Source organism: Rhincodon typus, chromosome 33 (assembly GCF_021869965.1).
Source record: "Rhincodon typus isolate 14 chromosome 33, sRhiTyp1.1, whole genome shotgun sequence".
In the NCBI taxonomy this organism is placed as follows: Eukaryota; Metazoa; Chordata; class Chondrichthyes; order Orectolobiformes; family Rhincodontidae; genus Rhincodon; species Rhincodon typus.
The window spans coordinates 34,652,869-34,670,552 of NC_063364.1; the positions used below are offsets into that span (position 1 = coordinate 34,652,869).

The following is a 17,684-nucleotide window of genomic DNA, read 5'->3' on the forward strand; positions in this document are numbered from 1 at the left end:
ATTTGCCCATATCCCTCTAAACTCTTCCTATTCATATACCCATCCAGATTCCTTTTAAATGTTCTAATTGTACCAGCCTCCACCACTTCCTCTGGCAGCTCATTCCATACACGCACCACCCTCTGTATGAAAATGTTGCCCCTTAGGTCCCTTCTAAATCTTTCCTCTCACCCCAAACCTATGCCCTCTAGTTTTTGATTCCCCCCATCTCAGGGAAAAGCCCTGGTCTATTCACCCTATCTATGCCCCACATGATTTTATAAACCTCTATAGGGTCACCCCTCAGCTTTCAACGCTCCAGGGAAAATAGCCCCAGCCTATTCAGCCTCTCCCTGTAGCTCAAACTCTCCAACCCTGGCTCTGGGTTATTTCACAAATGCATCCAGAAGTCCATGTAAATTATTTCATTTAGTTTTTTTTTGTAAATAGATGTAAAGCGCAGAGATATCAGCCTGTTGTAATTTGTCAAGGCATTGTAATAACAAAAGTTACATTGCCAAGGTTGGATCTCATAATCCTAGAATTGGTAATATGTTAGGAATTTCAGACCTTGATTATGAGGTGCACTGCTTCAAATTTACCGTTGCTTTCCTTTTCGTTTCTGGTTATAAGTAAACTGTAGAATTTCATTTGTTGTGCAGGTTCTATCTTTCAGCTTCAGAAGAATTTGTGACTGTACCAGCTAGGGGTGTCACAACTTCTGTGTTAAACCCACAAGAAGTTTTATTTTTATCCTGACGTGTTGCTGTCTGATTCATTTGAATGTGACAAGGGAGTAGAGAAAAATAAGATTTATATTTGATGTCTATATGGACTTCAGCAAAGTGTTCGACAAGGTTCTGCCTGATAGATTGGTTTTAAGGTTAGATCACGTGGGATCTGGGTGAACTAGCCAATTGGATACAAAATTGGCTTGAAGGTAGGAGACAGAGGTTAGTGGTCGAGGTAGTAGGAACTGCCGATGCTGGAGAATCTGAGATAACAAGATGTAGAGCTGGAGGAACACAGCAGGCCGGGCAGCATCAGAGGAGCAGGAAAGCTGATGTTTCGGGTCTGCACCCTTCTTCAGAAATGCCTGGCTTGGCCTGCTGTGTTCATCCAGCTCTACACCTTGTTATCCTAGTGGTAGAGGGTTGTTTTTTGGACTGGAGGCCTATGCCCAGCAGTGTGCTGCAGGGATTGGTGCTGGGTCCACTGCTTTTTGTCATTTATGTAAATGATTTGGATGTGAATATAGGAGGCATGGTTAGTAAGTTTGTAGATGACACCAAAATATGTTGTGTAGTGGATAGTGAAGGACATTATCTCAGAGTACAATGGGACCTTGATCAGGTGGGCCAATGGGCCAAAGAGTGGCAGATGGAGTTTAATTTAGATAAATGTGAGGTGTTACATTTTGGTAAGACAAACCAGGGCAGGATTTGTACAGTTGATGACGGGGTCTTAGGGAATGCTACTGAACAAAGGGTGCAAGTACATAGTTCCTTGAAAGTGGAGTCAAGGTAGACAGGGTGATGAGGAAGGCATTTGACACACTTGCCTTCATTGGTCAGTGTATTGAGTATTGGAGTTGGGATGTCATGTTGTGGCTGTACAGGACATTGGTGAGGCCACTTTTGGAATACTGTGTGCAATTCTGGTCTTCCTTCCATAGGAAGAATGTTGTTGAACCTGAGAGGGTGCAGAAAAGATTTACAAGGATGTTGTTGGGACTGGAGAGGTTGAGTTATAGGGCCAGGCTGAACAGGCTGAGGCTATTTTCTCTGGAGCATTGGAGATTGAGGGGTTACCCTGATATAGGTTTATAAAATCATGAGGGGCATGGATAGGATGAATAGCCAAGGTCTTTTTCCCCTGGGGTGGGGAAGTCCAAAACTAGAGGGCACAGGTTTACTGTGAGAAGGAAAGATTTAAAAAGGACCTGAGACGTTTTCATGCAAAGGGTGGTGTGTGTGTGGAATGAGCTGCCAGAGGAAGTGGTGGAGGCTGGTACAATTACAACATTTAAAAGGTATCTGGATGGGCATATGAATAGGAGGGGTTTAGAGGGATGCGGGCCAAATACTAGCAAAATGGGACATGGTCAGATTGGGATATGTGGTTGGCGCAGATGGGTTGGACCAAAGAGTCTGTTTCTGTGCTGTATGAATCTATAACTCTAATCTAAACATTTTACATTCTAACAAGCAGCAGACCTGTCTCTGACCACTGTCAGACATCAGCAATAGCCGAGTCAGATGTGGTAACGTTCTGTTAACATTTTTTGTCGGATGGTGAATGTCACTTAGGCTTTGTCAGAGAGTTATATGCACAGGTAAGAGACAGGAAAAACAGTTCCGAAAGTGTTGATTGTCAGATAAGCAATTAGGTGAAAGCTGCAGGGAACCACAGAAATCTCAAAATCAAGACAGATTGTATTTAATTAGAAGTTAAATCTGTAACATGAACATTTTTTGCAATAATTAGTATTCTGATTGAATCGATCATTGATTCCCTAACCATAAAATCTCTATATAAGTTGTGTCACAGTAATCAATAACTGATGCAGGGTTGATACAAAGAATGCTGGAGAAATTCAGCGGGTCTGGCAGCATTTGTGGCAAGAGAAACTGCTAACTTTTCAGATTTTAATGACTTTTGAATCAAACCTTTTAGACTGACAGTGGCAGCATGAGATGTCAAAGTGTGAAGGTGTTGAATTGATTAATCTCGGTCTGTCTTGTCTCTGGCTGAACTGCTCACTGTCTTCACTGATTTTTGAGAATGTCCCTTCCCCAGTTGGAGGATCAGTGTCACACCCATTAACCTTGATGTGACCAAGTGGAATCTAACTTTTGGAGCCTCCTCGCAGTGCCTTGCAACTACATTTCATTAGTTAAGAGCAGAGGCCTAGAAATAACAGCCAGTCTTAGAGTCACACAGCTGTACAGCGTGGAAACAGACCCTTCAGTCAACTCGTCCATGCCGACCAAATATCCTAAATTAATCTAGCTCCATTTGACAGCATTTGGCCCATATCCCTCTAGACCCTTCCTATTCATATACCCATCCAGATGCCTTTTAAAAGTTCTAATTGTACCAGCCTCCACCACTTCCTCTGGCAGTTCATTCCATACACACACCACCCTCTGTGAAAAGATTGCCCTTAGGTCCCTTTTAAATCTTTAAAAGATGTGTATGGAATGAGCTGCCAGGGGAAGTGGTGGAGGCTGGTACAATTAGGCTGATGAAAGGTTTTTATTTTGGATTTCTACGACAGAATCAGAGTCATTTTCAGCCCAGCAGGAGGCCAATCAGCCCATCAAGTTTATGCAAGAGTCCATTGAGCAAACCAGTCAGTTTCAACGCCCCACTCTCTCCCTCCTTCAAGTTTATTTCCTCAAGCACTCGGCCATTTTCCTTTAGAAACTGTTTCTGCTGCCAGGTCCTTCATAAACCGAGAGCTCCAGACCATTACCTGTTGCTGTGTAAAAATAACCCTTTTTCTGACAAACTGTGCCACATCATTTTCCCAAAACCTTAAGTCTGTCTCCCCACCCCCACCCTTGTTCCTATCAGTGCCCTTCCCCACCCCCACCCCCACCCTTGTTCTATCGGAGCCCCTCATACTCCCACCCTTGCTCTATCGGTGCCCCTCATACCCCACCCTTGCTCTATCAGTGCCCCTCCCACCCCCAACCTTGTTCTAGCGGTCAACAGGAACAGATTTTTTTCTTCTTTATCTTCTTACCTAACTGCCAAATTAATCTTCTGCACCTCATCCAAAATCTCCTGCTCAATCTCCTTCACTCCAAGGTAAACAACCTCAGCTTCTCCAAACTAACCTCATCACTAAAATCCCTTATCCCTGAAACCATTCTGGTAAATCTCCTCTGTATCCTCTCAAGGACCCTCCCACCTTCCTGAAGTATGGTGACCAGAGCTGGGCACAATATTTTATGCCTGGATCTAACCAGTGCTTGATAAGGGTACAACATGACTTGTGAACTCAATTTTCAGTGTCTCAATTTAAGAAGCCTGATATCCCTTAAGCTTTGCTAACTATTCTTTCAAAGTTTCCTGAAACTGTCATAAATTGTTGTCGCTTTTGTACTTGGGCTGACTCTTCTTGTTACTGACATGCTTTTGGAAGTTGACCCTCAGCATCTACCAAGCTCTGACCTTATTAACCAATATAATTGTCATCTCAGCAAACGTTCTGAGTCCACATCAAGTTCCTTTTCTCCAGCCCTTCCCACTCCCAGCTGTCTGCTGATAGTACACAGTATGACATTGAAAACCAACAGCTCACCATGAAGTCTGTAGTTGCTCCAGAGTTGGCATGTCGGAGATACACAGGGTTTACACTGAAGGTTTCCTGTAGTTTCCACTTGTCTTTCACCCTGTGAGTGAGAAACTCCAGTCAGGTAAATAGCAAATCACAGCTGACTGAGCTGCAGACAGCAAATCAAAAAGTCTAGGTGCAACAAGCCTGAACGGAACAAACAGTTTAGAGATTTTAAGAAACCTCAGTCCCAAACGCTTCATGCCAGTTCAGATGGAGCTGTTTTTATTTGATGCAGACCCCACTGCTAGCATTCTCAGAGACTGTGCCTGTAGGTGTCTATACAGACACCTAGAGATTGGTCCCTTTCATTAAGTTACCACCTGTCCTGGTGTCTCAGTCCTAGTTCATCCTTATCCAAGAGTACCGCTCCCTCACTTTCACCTGTACTGTCACACAGATCTGCATTTGTATGTGACAAGTCACTGAGTACTGTCATGTCATGTCAAAACCTCTCCCCTTACTTGAAGCTTCTCATTTCTCTCCCTTTTGCCAGAATAACACCATCAGTTACATCATCATCCTTTGTATATTCCATTTTACTATAGTTTGAAGAAGTAAGTGTTTGTTGTTCGACTATATTCAAGACAGAAATCAATAGATTTTGACATTAAGGGGGGACATGGGGATAGTTTGGGAAGGTGGATTGAGACAGAAGATCATTCACATGATGAACAGTGCAATGGATTTGGTGGGAATGGCCTCCTCCTGCTGTAACAGATGTCTGTCACAGGGTAGTTTCAGTCTCTCTTTGGCATCACTTACCAAAACACTGTGCAGTCAAAGTGAACCATCATCCACTTGGAGGGGTTAAAGACGAAGGAATCTGCATATTCAATACCCTGCAGGAAATTCCGAAATTCAGGACACAGGAAGGCAGATCCTGCATATGCTGCATCAATGTGAAGCCACAGTTCCTCCCTGGCACCTAGACAGCCACAGCAAGAAAAACATTTCTAATTCTCCATTCCAAAACCATCCAACTATTTTACACAACATTGCAATCGGCTAAAGTTCACTGGACTGCTCAGGGCTCTGGTCAGTACGTTTATGAAGCCTCCTTGAGTTTCTGTCAGAAACTTCAAATCCTAAAAATTCAAATATTCAGAACTGCGGGGAAATTGCTCAAACAGGAGAGTGGCCTATACCTGACCCCAGTCTCAGACTCCACTCCATTCTCACTCCAAATTCTGAGCTAAATCTAAATGACAGATTTTTTAAAAGTACTTTTTAGAAAATGTATTTATTCTTTGCAAGATGCTTACTAAATCCTTTTGGGTTAGTGTAGACTCTGGGCTGAGGTCAAACACACAGATTGCTCTAGTTGTTAACCCAGTGTGAATATTAAAGTACAAGTCACTGTTCAAATACTGGGCTGGGCTGGACCTGACTTTCAGAAAGTGAACTTTCTCCTTGTTTCAGTGTCTATTGTGCAGCTTGTCTGTTTCAGCCTGTTCCCCCGAGAGACGGATCCTCAGAGCCCTGGTGTGGGATGAGGCGGGAGGTTGATCCTCAGGACCCAGACTCTGATTGTGGATTCCAATTGAGATCTCTGTACAACAGTGAGGGAGAAAAGCTTCAAGGAGAATGTATAACACACCCAGTAATCCCCTGTAACAATTCATCTGACATCTTAACCAGGTTCATGTTTCAAATCATTCAAGAGAGGAAAATGCTGTAAACTGTAGGGGTCCCAGAAATAATTCTATAAACTGCAACTTACAAATAGGTCCCAGTTCACTCAAACAGTCAAAGGCACAAACAGCAGTCGTACCGAGTGTGGCACAAACCTAAAGAACAGGACAGAGTATATCAGGTAAGAGAAACTGCAGACTACAAACACCCTTTAATATATCGCCACGGGCACTTTGGAGACTCCTGACACACAATGTTGTTGATTCTCAACTGCCCTCTGGGCAATTAGAGATGGGCAATAAATGCTGGTTGAGTGAGTGATGTCCATATTTCCATGAATGAAAAAAGAAAAGTAAACAAGGCATGAAGCACTCTGTTTGCTTTTGTTGCAGTTACCAGGACAAAGCAGACAATCTGCTTCTTGGATAATTCCAGACATACTTTACTGTGTTTTCCGGTCTGCCTACCTGGCTCCTGGACCCTGTAAGCAGTGCCCCATCTGTTACATATGTGAAGAGAAAAAGGCTGGTGAAGACAAATGTAGGTCTCTTTCACGTTAGAATCAGGTGATTTCATAATGGACAACAAAGAGATGGCAGAGCAGTTTAACAAATACTTTGGATCTGTCCTCACTAAGACTTCACACAAATAACCTTCTGGAAATGCTGGGGTACAGAGGGTCTAGCATGAAGGAGGAACTGAAAGAAATCCTTATTAGTCAGGAGATGGTATTGGGGAAATTAATTGGATTAAAACCCGACAAGCCCCCAGGGTATGATGCTCTACATCCCACAGTACTTATGGAAGTGGCCCTAGAAATAATGGGTGCGTTGGTAATCATTTCCCAGCATTCTGTAGACTCTGTATGAGTTCCAATGGACTGTAGGGGTAGCTAATGTAACCCCACTCTTTAAAAAAAAAAGGAGGGAGAGAGAAAATGGGGAATTATAGGCCAGTTAGCGTGACATCAGCAGTGGGGAAAATGCTGGAGTCAATTATTAAGGATGTAATAACTAAGCATTTGGAAAGCAGTGACACGATTAGTCCTAATCAGCGTGAATTCACTAAAGGGAAATTGTGTTTGACAAATCTTCAGAAATGTTTTGAGGATGTGACCAAGGGTGAATCAGTACATGTTGTGTATCTGGACTTTCAAAAGGCTTTTGATAAGGATCCACACAAGAGATTAGTAAGAAAAATTAAAGCTCATGGTATCAGAGGTAATGTATTGACGTGGATAGAGAACTAATTGGCAGACAGTAAGCAGAGAGTTGGAATAAACGGATCCTTTTCAGAGTGGCAGGCAGGCAGTGACGAGTGGGGTACCACAGGGTTCAGTGCTGGGACCCCAGCTGTTCACAATATACTTCGGCAGTTTGGACGAAGGAATAGAATGCCATACGTCCAAATCTGCAGATGGCACTAAGCTGGGTGGCAGTGTGTGCTGTGAGGAGGATGCTAAGAGGGTGCAGGGTGACTTGGACAGGCTGGCTGAGGGAACAAATATTTGGCAAATGCAATTTTTTTTATTCATTCATGAGATGTGGGCATCATTGGCTAGACCAGCATTTAGTGCCCATCCCTAATTGCCCAGAGGGCAATTACAAGTCAACCACATTGCTGTGGGTCTGGAGTCACATGTAGGCCAGACCAGGTAAGGATGGCAGTTTCCTTCCCCTAAAGGAGATTAATGAACCAGATGGGTTTTTCCTGACAATCAGCAATGGTTTGATGGTCATCATTAGACTTGTAACTTGAGATTATTATTGAATTCAAATTCCGCCACGGTAGATGTCTTTTGAACCCGGGTCCCCAGAACATTACCTGGGTCTCTAGACTAACAGTCTGGCAATAATACCATGAGGCCATCGCTTACCTCTATAATGTGGACAAATGTGAGGTTATCGACTTTGGTCACAAAAACAGGAAGGCAGATTATTATCTGAATGATGGCAGTTTAGGAAAAGGTGAGGTGCAATGAGACCTGGGTGTCACAGTTGAACAGTCACTGAAGGTTGGTATGTAGGTGCAGCAGGCAGTGAGGAAAGCTAATGGCATGCTGGCCTTCATAGCAAGAGGATTTGAGCATCAGATTAAGGGTGTCTTGCTGCAGTTATACAGGGCCTTGGTGAGGCCACTCCTTGAGTATTGTGTGCAGTTTTGATCTCCTAGTCTGAGGAAGGACGTTCTTGTTATTGAGGGAGTCCAGCGAAGGTTCACCAGACTGATTCCCGGGATGACTGACATATGAGGAAAGACTGGATCGACTGGGCTTGTACTCACTGGAACTTATAAAGTTACAGGGGGATGTCATAGAAACACACAAAATCCAGATGGGACTGAAGGCCAATTTTGATGGCATTAGGCAAGAACTTTCAAAAGTTGATTGGGAGCAGATGTTTGCAGGTAAAGGGATGGCTGGGAAATGGGGAGCCTTCAAAAATGAGATAACGAGAGTCCAGGGACAGTATGTTAATGTTAGGGTGAAGGGCAAGGCTGCTAGCTGTAGGGAATGCTGGATGACTAAAGAAATTGAGGCTTTGGTCAAGAAAAAGAAGGAGGCATATGTCAGGTATAGACAGCAGGGATCGAGTGAATCACTAGAAGAATATAAAGGCATACTTAAGATGAAATCAGGAGGGCAAAAAGGGGACATGAGATAGCTTTGGCAAATAGGGTCCTGGAGAATCCAAAGGGATTCGACAAATACATTCAGGACAAAAGGGTAACAGGGCCCCTTAAAGATCAGCAAGGTCCCCTATGTGTGAAACCGCAGGAGATGGGGGAGATACTAAATGCGTATTTACTGTGGAGAAGGATATGGAAGATAGAGAACGTGAGGAAATAAATACGACATCTTGAAAAATGTCCATATTACAGAGGAGGAGGTGTTGGACGTCTTAAAATGCATAAAGATGGATAAATCCCCGAGACCTGATCAGGTATACCATGGGAAGCTGGGGAAGTGATTGCTGGGGCCCTTGCTGAAATATTTGTATCATCGATAGCTACAGGTGAGGTGCCGGAAGACTGGAAGTTGGCTAACGTAGTGCCACTATTTAAGAAAGGTGGTAAGGAAAAGCCAGGGAACTATAGACCTGTGAGCCTGACATCAGTGGTGGGCAAATTGTTGGATGGAATCCTGAGGGACAGGATTTATATGTATTTGTAAAGCCAAGGACTGATTAGGGATAGTCAACATGACTTTGTGTGTGGGAAATCATGTCTCACTAACTTGTGTTTTTTGAAGAAGTAATGAAGTGGATTGATGAAGGCTGAGCAATGGACATGATCTATGTGGACTTCAGTAAGGTGTTTGACCTCATGGTAGACTGATTAGCAAGGTTAGATCACATGGAATACAGGGAGAACTATGCATTTGGATACAGAACTAGCTCGAAGGTAGAAGACAGAGGGTGGTGGTGGAGGGTTGCTTTTCAGACTGGAGGCCTGTGACCATCAGAGTCCCACAAGGATTGGTGCTGGGTCCACTGCTTTTTGTCATTTATATAAATGATTCGGATGTGAATATAGGAGGTATCGTTGGTAAATTTGCAGATGACACTAAAATGGAATGTGTAGTGGACAGTGAAGAAGGTTACCTCAGAGTACAACGGGGTCTTGACCAGATGGGTCAATGGGCTGAGGAGTGGCAGATGGAGTTTAATTTAGATAAATGTGAGGTGCTGCATTTTGGAAAGGCAAATCAGGGCAGGACTTATACACTTAATGATAAGGTCCTGGGGAGTATTGCTGACCAAAGAGACCTTGGAGTGCAGGTTCATAGTTCCTTGAAAGTGGAGTCGCAGGTAGAACAAAGAACAAAGAAAATTACAGCACAGGAACAGGCTCTTCAGCCCTCCAAGCCTGCATCAACACGCTGCCTGTCACAGCTCAACCCATTACCCTTCTGGGGACCATATCCTTCTATTCCCATCCTATTCATGTATTTGTCAAGACGTCCTTTAAAAGGCACTATCATATCTGCTTCCACTACCTCACCCGGCAGCAAGTTCCAGGCACCCACCACCCTCTGTGTAAAAACCTTGCCTCTTACATCACCTTTAAACGTTGCCCCTAGAACCTTAAAACTATGGCCCCTGGTACCCGACTCTTCCACCCTGGGAAAAAGTTTCTGACTGTCCACTCTGCCCATGCCCTTCATAATCTTGTAGACCTCTTTCAGGTCCCCCCTCAACCTCCGTTGTTCCAGTGAGAACAACCCAAGTTTCTCCAACCTCTCCTTTCGCTAATGCCCTTCATACCAGGCAACATCCTGGTAAATCTTTTTTTTTCATCCATGGGATGAGGACATTGCTGGCTAGACAGTATTTATTGCCCATCCCTAATTGCCCAGAGGGCAGTTAGGAATCAACCACACTGCTGTGGGTCTGGAGTCACTTGGAGGCCAGACCAGGTAAGGATGGCAGTTTCCTTCCCTAAAGGACACTAGTGAACCAGATGGTTTTTTCCAACAATCAACAATGGATTCATGGTCATCTTTAGATTCTTAATTCCAGATATTTATTGAATTCAAATTCCATCATCTGTTGTGGCGGGATTTGAACCCGGGTCCCTGGAACATTATTTGGGTCTCTGGATTAACAGTCCAGTGATAATACCACTAGGCCATTATCTCCACTTTTGTACCCTCTCCAAAGCCACCACATCCTTCTGGTAGTGTGTTAATTAGGATAGTGAAGAAAGTGCTTGGTATGCTTGCCCTTTATTGGTCAATGCATTGAGTATAGGAGTTGGGAGGTCATGTTGCATTTGTACAGGACTGCAATACTGTGTTTAGTTCTGGTCACCCTGCTTTAGGAAGAACGCTGTGAAATTTGAAAGGGTTCAGAAAAGATTCACAAGGATGTTGCCAGGGTTGGAGGGTCTGAGCTACAGGGAGAGACTGAATAGGCTGAGGCTATTTTTCCTGGAGCGACGAAGGCTGAGGGGTGACCTTAGAGGCTTATAAAATCGTGAGAGACATGGATAGGATAAATAGACAAGGTCTTTACTCTGGGATGGTGGGAGTCAAAATCTAGAGGGGATAGGTTTAAGGTGAGAGGAGAAAGATTTAAAAGGGACCTAAGGGACAACTTTTTCACACAGAGGGTGGTGTGTGTATGCAATCAGCTGCCAGAGGAAGTGGTGGAGGCTTGTACAATAACAACAATTAAAAGGAATCTGGATGGGTATATGAATAAGGTGAGTTTAGAGGGAAATGGGCCAAATGCTGGCAAATAGGACTAGATTTATTTAGGATATCTGGTCAGCATGGATGATTTGGACCAAAGAGTCTGTTTCCATGCTGTACATCTCTATGACTCTATAACTGGGCAGTTTAGATGCAGGAAGAATGTTCCCAACATTGGGGAAGTCCACTAGTAGGGGTCAGAGTCTAAGAATAAGGGGTAAACTGTTCAGGACTGAGATGAAGATGAATTTCTTCACACAGAGTTGTGAACCTGTGGAATTCCCTCCCACAGGAAGCTGTTGGGACAGTTTGTTAGATATATTCAAGAAGGAGCTGGATGTGGCCCTTGCGGCTAAAGAGATTAAGCGATATGGGGAGAAAGCAGGAATGGGATACTGAGATTGCATGGTCAGTCGTGATGGTATTGAATGGTGGTGCAGGCTCGAAGGGCCAAATGGCCTACTCCCACACCTATTTTCTATGTTTCTGTGTAGGTAGGTGCATCTGCACCATGGAATCTGGTTCCGACGCTAAACTGTTGATTTCAGACTCTGTCCCAAAATTGATGACAAAGTGAATTAACATTGCCCTTCACATCAGATTTCACCAATATCTTTGACATAATTTCAAATTTGTTTCAAAACATATGGAATTCAGACTTTAATTTTCCTCAGTATTTAATGTAATACAACTTTTTTTCCTTTTTTGTAAAAAATGGAAATTTACAATTAAAATACTTTAATATTGTGAATGCTAGTAACCAAAACTAAAATCAGAAATTGTTGGAAATGCTCAGCAGGCCAGACAGTATCTGTGGAGAGAGAAACCTAGTAAACATTTCAGGTCTGTGAACTTTCATTCGTAAAGAGAAATATGTGGTCAGTGTGAGTTTAAATCCGAGTAAGAATCACGCTCCCATCTCAGCGAAGATCGAACCCGTTTTGTTAACAAGATGCCTCCAGATGTTTCGCTGAAGAAATGGACAGCAAGTTCTGGAAAGCTCAGCTCCTGCTCGAACCAGGAGCAGGTTCAGGGAAAGATAAAGATTGAAATCTGCTGATTAAAGCCCTATTAGGGGAGAGAATGAAAACCCGTTCCAGTCTGACGAAGTTGTTCTTACTGAGACTTACAAAGAATGGAACAAGTCCTAATCTTCTATCTTCTTCCAATGCTTGCTTCAGAGTCTCACCTCGAAGGGACCAATCCTCATCAGTCTTGAGGAACCGAATTTTAACGAAAGTGATCAGTCCGGCTTTCTCCACAGAGGAATGAGCCTGAGAAATCACATTGGACCGAAAGATCGTGTTAGAGACAAGTGCCCAGCAACTTATTTGATCAGCTCCGGAACAAGGACAAGATTCTTGTGAATTAATTCACGATCGATCCCAGATCACAACTGAACACCAATCCCAAAGAAATAACCCCCTGGAGAATAGCGATTGCAGAATTCCGCCAGGTACAGTTATAGCCCATTCTCTCGGGGGGGGAGCAGAGGTGGGGTGTGGGGAGGAAGACCCTCCCCTGCGGTGAGGTTTACAGTGGGAGGGACCCCCCCATGCCCCATCGCCGGCACTGCGCTGGGAAGACACCTACACTCCCCATCCCCAGATACAACACTCCGACCCACCCAGTCTACCCGCCCTCCCCTGTTCACCTGGTCAGAGGCGTATGCAATCAGACGGGAGTTGAGGACTGAGTGATCGAATTTGGGTAAGGTCGATTGCATCTCCATGATCTTGGCTTTCCTCGCGACCAACAGGGCGATTAATGTGGCCTCACTGGTCGTACTCTGCAACATTACAACATCTCGGTCAAAAACACAGCCTCTTGTCTCACTTCTATCAACCACCCATTCCTGAATCAAAGGTCAGATGGACGTGACACTGAGGAAATCAATCTGTGTTCTCCTATCTTCGATAATACCGAGTTGTTGGTGATTTGAGACTCACACTGATCCTGAAACAATCTGGACTGTTTTCAAATGGATTTTTTTGATCAGACTTTGTCCGGAGAGACTCACTGCAGGGAAATAGGCATTCCAATTTGTACTTCACACATAAGATCATAAGATATAGGAGCAGAATTAGATCATTCAGCCCATCAAGTCTGCTCCACTATTCGATCATGATCCCCGTGATCCCCTTACCAATCAAGAACCTGTCTCTGTCTTGAAGACACTCAATAACTTGGCCTCCACAGCCCTCTGTAGCAAGGAGTTCCACAGATTCACCATCCTCTGGCTGAAGAAATTCCTCCTCACCTCAGTTCTAAAGGATCATCCTTTCACTCTGAGGCTGTGTCCTGGGGTCATGGTCTCTCCCACAAGTGGAAACATCTTCTCTATATCCAGGCCCCTCAGTATTCTGTAATTTTCAATGAAATCCCCCTCATCCTTTTAAACTTGATCAAATACAGACACAGAGTCCTCAACCATTCCTGATATGACAAGCCCTTCATCCCCAGGATCATTCTTGTGAACCCCTTCCGGACCCTCTCCAATGCCAGCACATCCTTCCTGAGGGACAGGACCCAAAACTACTCACAATATTCATGTTGTGGTCTGACCAGAGCCTTATACAGCCTCAACTGTATATCTCTGCTCTTGTACTCTAGACTTCTTGAAGTAAAAGCTATTGCATTTGCCTTCCTAACCGTTAACTGATCCTTCATGTTAACCTTAAGGGAACATAGAACTAGGACATCTAAGACACTTTGTGCTTCAGATTTCCAAAGCCTTATCACATTTAGAAAATAGTCTATGCCTCTATTCTTCCTACCAAAGTGCATACTCTCACAGCTTCCCACTCTGTTTGACATCTGCCATTTCCTTGCTCAATCTCCTGGCCTGTAATAGGATCCCTACAGCATGGAAGCAGCCCATTCAGCCCATCAAGTTCACACCCTCCCTCTGAAGAGCATCCCACCCAGACTAGCCCACCTAGCCTGCACATCCTGGACACTATTTAGCATGGCCAATCCACCTAGCTGGGTGTAGACTGTGGGAGGAAACTGGAGCACTCAGAGGGGACCCAGACAGACACGGGGAGAATGTGTAGACTCTACACAGACAGTCGCCCGAGTCGAACCCGGGTCCCTGGTGCTGTGAGGCAGCAATGCTAACCACTGAGTCATTGTGCTCGCCAAGTCTTTCTGCAGTCTCCCCACTTCTTCAACATGACCTATCCCTCCACCTATCTTTTTGTGTCACCCCCAAACTTAGCAACAATATCCTCAGTTCCTTTGTCTAGATCGTTAATGCATAACATGCAGCTTCTTTAATGAAGCAAAAGCTTTCCTCCATTCCCCTGACCATGATGGTTCCACAATCACCTTGAATGCTAATCCTGCACTGCCCATAACATCACTCTGAGCCAGCTCAGCCTGAATCAGCTGTAAGCCCACTGCAGGATGGTGAGGGTTATCGGTGCTCACCAGGTGAGAGGTCTCCAAGTGGGACTGGAAGTGGCAGTGGGACTAGAGCCCCCGTGTGGGGAGCCCCCCGTGTTGGGAGGCCCCGGTGTGGGGAGCCCCGGTGAGCGGAGCCCCGGCGTGCAGAGACCCGGCGTGCAGAGCCCAAATCTATTGCTATTAAGCAGAAGTTACACTAGATCCATTGTCATCAAAATGGCAACGAATCTCTGAGGATTGGGACCAGGGTTTGGAAACACTTGGCTGTTGTAAAGTTGTGAGGAATCCAAAGGCTCAAACCTGATAACTACCAGAAGGAGGATTCTCTAAATCCTGACAGCATTTCACCAGGACCAGTGCTGTACCTTCAGTGACACTGACTCTGATTCCATCGATAGAAAGAATGATGCTTTGACAGCCAAAGTGATCAGGAAAAAGAAACATTGTAATTTATTAATGTGGGATAATTAAAACATATTTTCTGTGTGATCCACTGAATCATTAAGAGGGATGTATTAAAGAGGATAGACTCTCAGTGAAAGCTGTGGGTACCTGGAGAACACCTCCTCCCTGACTATCCGGATGATGGTGCAAGAAATGATCGGGAAGCCCTAGCATTGCAGCCAACCAATCCAGCACATTCATCTCCAGCTCTGTGCAAGCTGGGCTCGAGGCCTGGAATTACAAATATAATCAGAGTCTGACATTCATTCTGAAAACCCAAAAATAATCAGGTTATGCTGTCATACCAAATACAATGTAGTTTTGGAAAAGACCAGGAAGAGTTTAACAGGATTCAGAGAGAAACAGAGAAAGAAAGAGAGGGAGAGAGAGAGAGACAGAAGCTTGTCCTTGGAGCAATCAAGGTTAAAAATTGTTTCAAATCATGGGAGGATTTGAAGGCAAAATAAAAAGAACAATCTCTTCTGACAAATGGATCGAAATACAGAGTTAATGTTTCATGGCCAGTACACACTGCTGCTACTGAGCATCAGTGGTGAAGGGAGTGGGATGTTTGTGGATGTGGTGCCAATCAAGTGGGGGCTGCTTTGTCCTGGATGGTATCAAGCTTCATTGTTGTTGGAACATTTCTCATCCAGGCAAATAGGATTATTCCATCCAGAGTTTTTGATATCTGGAGTGCACAATCTAACTTGCAGGGAAATGTGGAACAAGATGGGGAATAGGAATAAGTTGGACAGCTCTTTCAGAGATGTAGCACAATGTGTAACTCCCCATCATATCAGATTCTCCAATTCCTTGATCAGAATAACAAGCCTCTGATTGTCCCATTATGATGGCACTGTTAATGACCAGGACTTCCAGCTGTTTCTACAACTCAGGTAGATCAGGATTCCTGGCAGGAACATTCTTCAGCTTTGTCACTGGGAGAATGAGAGGGAGCAGCATTAATTTCAGTGAAGAAGGTTTTGTTCTGAAAAGATTATAAACCAATGCTGTTAACTGTCCAAATCACTGGAGAAGCTGAAAGTGGGAGGCTTTCACCCTTTTTAAAAAGAAACCAACAATAACCATGATATAGGTGACAAGAGTTAGATTGACTGATTGAACATTCAAATCTTTCAATCATGACTAGACAAAAGCACTGACTATAGAACTCATCAAATATCTGGAGATTCAGTGTTATTGTCACAGTTTTGACTGTACTTTATTACTGTATGGTAGTAATAAAAGGTTTATTGTACTTTTTGACAGTTCTTACCCAAGTGAATCCTAAACAGTTAATACCATCTGCCAACATGTCCCCAAGTAAAGATGGCCATGACGTTAGCGCAGGGAAGTAGGCGTGCATGTGAGGGCTCTGCCAGTGAACTACCTACAGGAACACAGAAAAACACACTCAAAAGGTTAAAGCTGATCTTGATTGTACAGAACTCTGTGCCCTAGCATCCAAGGCAAATCTGAATCTCACATGGTTGTGGGTGACCTAGAGAAAAAGGGAACCAGTACAGACAAGACAGTCATTTCAAGGGAGAAGCTGGAAGCCTGGTTAAATCCTGGATACACACATCATACGAAAGAGAGACAGATATGGGCACAACACACTTTAAGGGAAGAGAGAAGTTTTCACAATAGGGATTTGAAAATAGAGTTGAATTTTAATGTTAGGTTATTTTAAGCAAACATAGTCATTCAGAGCATTTCCAACAGTGACTATACTTCCTTCATTTACAACAATCCCCAAAATATTGTTTATTTAATTTGTTGTAATTTCTGATGCATAGACTAGGTGAAACAAATGAAACTGGTGTGTGTGGCTGGAGGATTTACTAGATTCTTATGAGTTAATTATACATTCATTGCTCTCTTTCCGAAGAGGTCATTTAGGGATGAAGGAGTGTAATTGTCAGCAGTTTCAAGGGATATTGTAGGTGAATGAGGTACTGCCTACTATGAAAGTTTGTCTTAATGTTATGTGTAATCTATATTATTAAAATATCAGCTTCTTTCATGTCAGTTTGTATAAACAATAATTACAAATGTCCTCATAAAATACGACATTATATGGAATAAGGATGTGTAAGAAGGGATTGAAATGAGAGGAATTAGTAATTTTATTTGATGTGACAATTTACACAGTCTAGTGAAACAGACACTGACGTATGGTCCACCTAGAATGGAGACAGAAGAGACTGGAGATACAGCTGGGCAGTGAAGCAAATTTCCAACGTGTTAACAATAATCCACGGTTTTCGTGTTTCCGCTCTGTCATCCTATGCTCTTAACAAAAAGTAATTAAAGTAATGTAAAATATTTACTCAGATGAGTTTGATTGTCTGAGCTCAAGAGCCACAAGATTTCTCCAATTACAGTAAATGGGGGAAAAAAAGGTTAAAGAAGGAAAACTGTGCCTAAAAAATGTTGAAATGTTAAACATCTGAATAATTGTACCAGTCACTAGGATTTATTTTGTTCTTTGTAATATTATAAAGCAAATACCAGCCTGTGCCTCAGTCAGGCTGTGGGCTCTATTTCTGTGAAAGCACAAAAGAGTTGGGGAATGGGGGAGTGGGAGTGTGTGGGGGAGTGGTGGGGGGACAGCGGGGGAGGAGGGTGGGGGGGTGGGGGTTGGGGTTGTGAGGAGAGATGGGGGAGTGGGGG

General features: G+C 43.8%; 1 protein-coding gene across 2 annotated transcripts in view; it reads right to left on the minus strand.

The window, feature by feature from the left end:
- Window positions 1-17,684, minus strand: part of hdc (histidine decarboxylase) — a 35,159-nt gene that overhangs the window by 16,832 nt on the left and 643 nt on the right. For both annotated transcript variants that reach the window (XM_048615973.1, XM_048615974.1), the window contains exons 2-8: window positions 16,285-16,398; window positions 15,114-15,236; window positions 12,808-12,942; window positions 12,284-12,427; window positions 6,048-6,114; window positions 5,090-5,252; window positions 4,292-4,382 (exon numbers count right to left, since the gene is read on the minus strand). In XM_048615973.1, coding sequence (XP_048471930.1) covers window positions 4,292-4,382; window positions 5,090-5,252; window positions 6,048-6,114; window positions 12,284-12,427; window positions 12,808-12,942; window positions 15,114-15,236; window positions 16,285-16,398 — 837 coding nt within the window. The remainder of the gene's footprint in view (window positions 1-4,291; window positions 4,383-5,089; window positions 5,253-6,047; window positions 6,115-12,283; window positions 12,428-12,807; window positions 12,943-15,113; window positions 15,237-16,284; window positions 16,399-17,684) is intronic.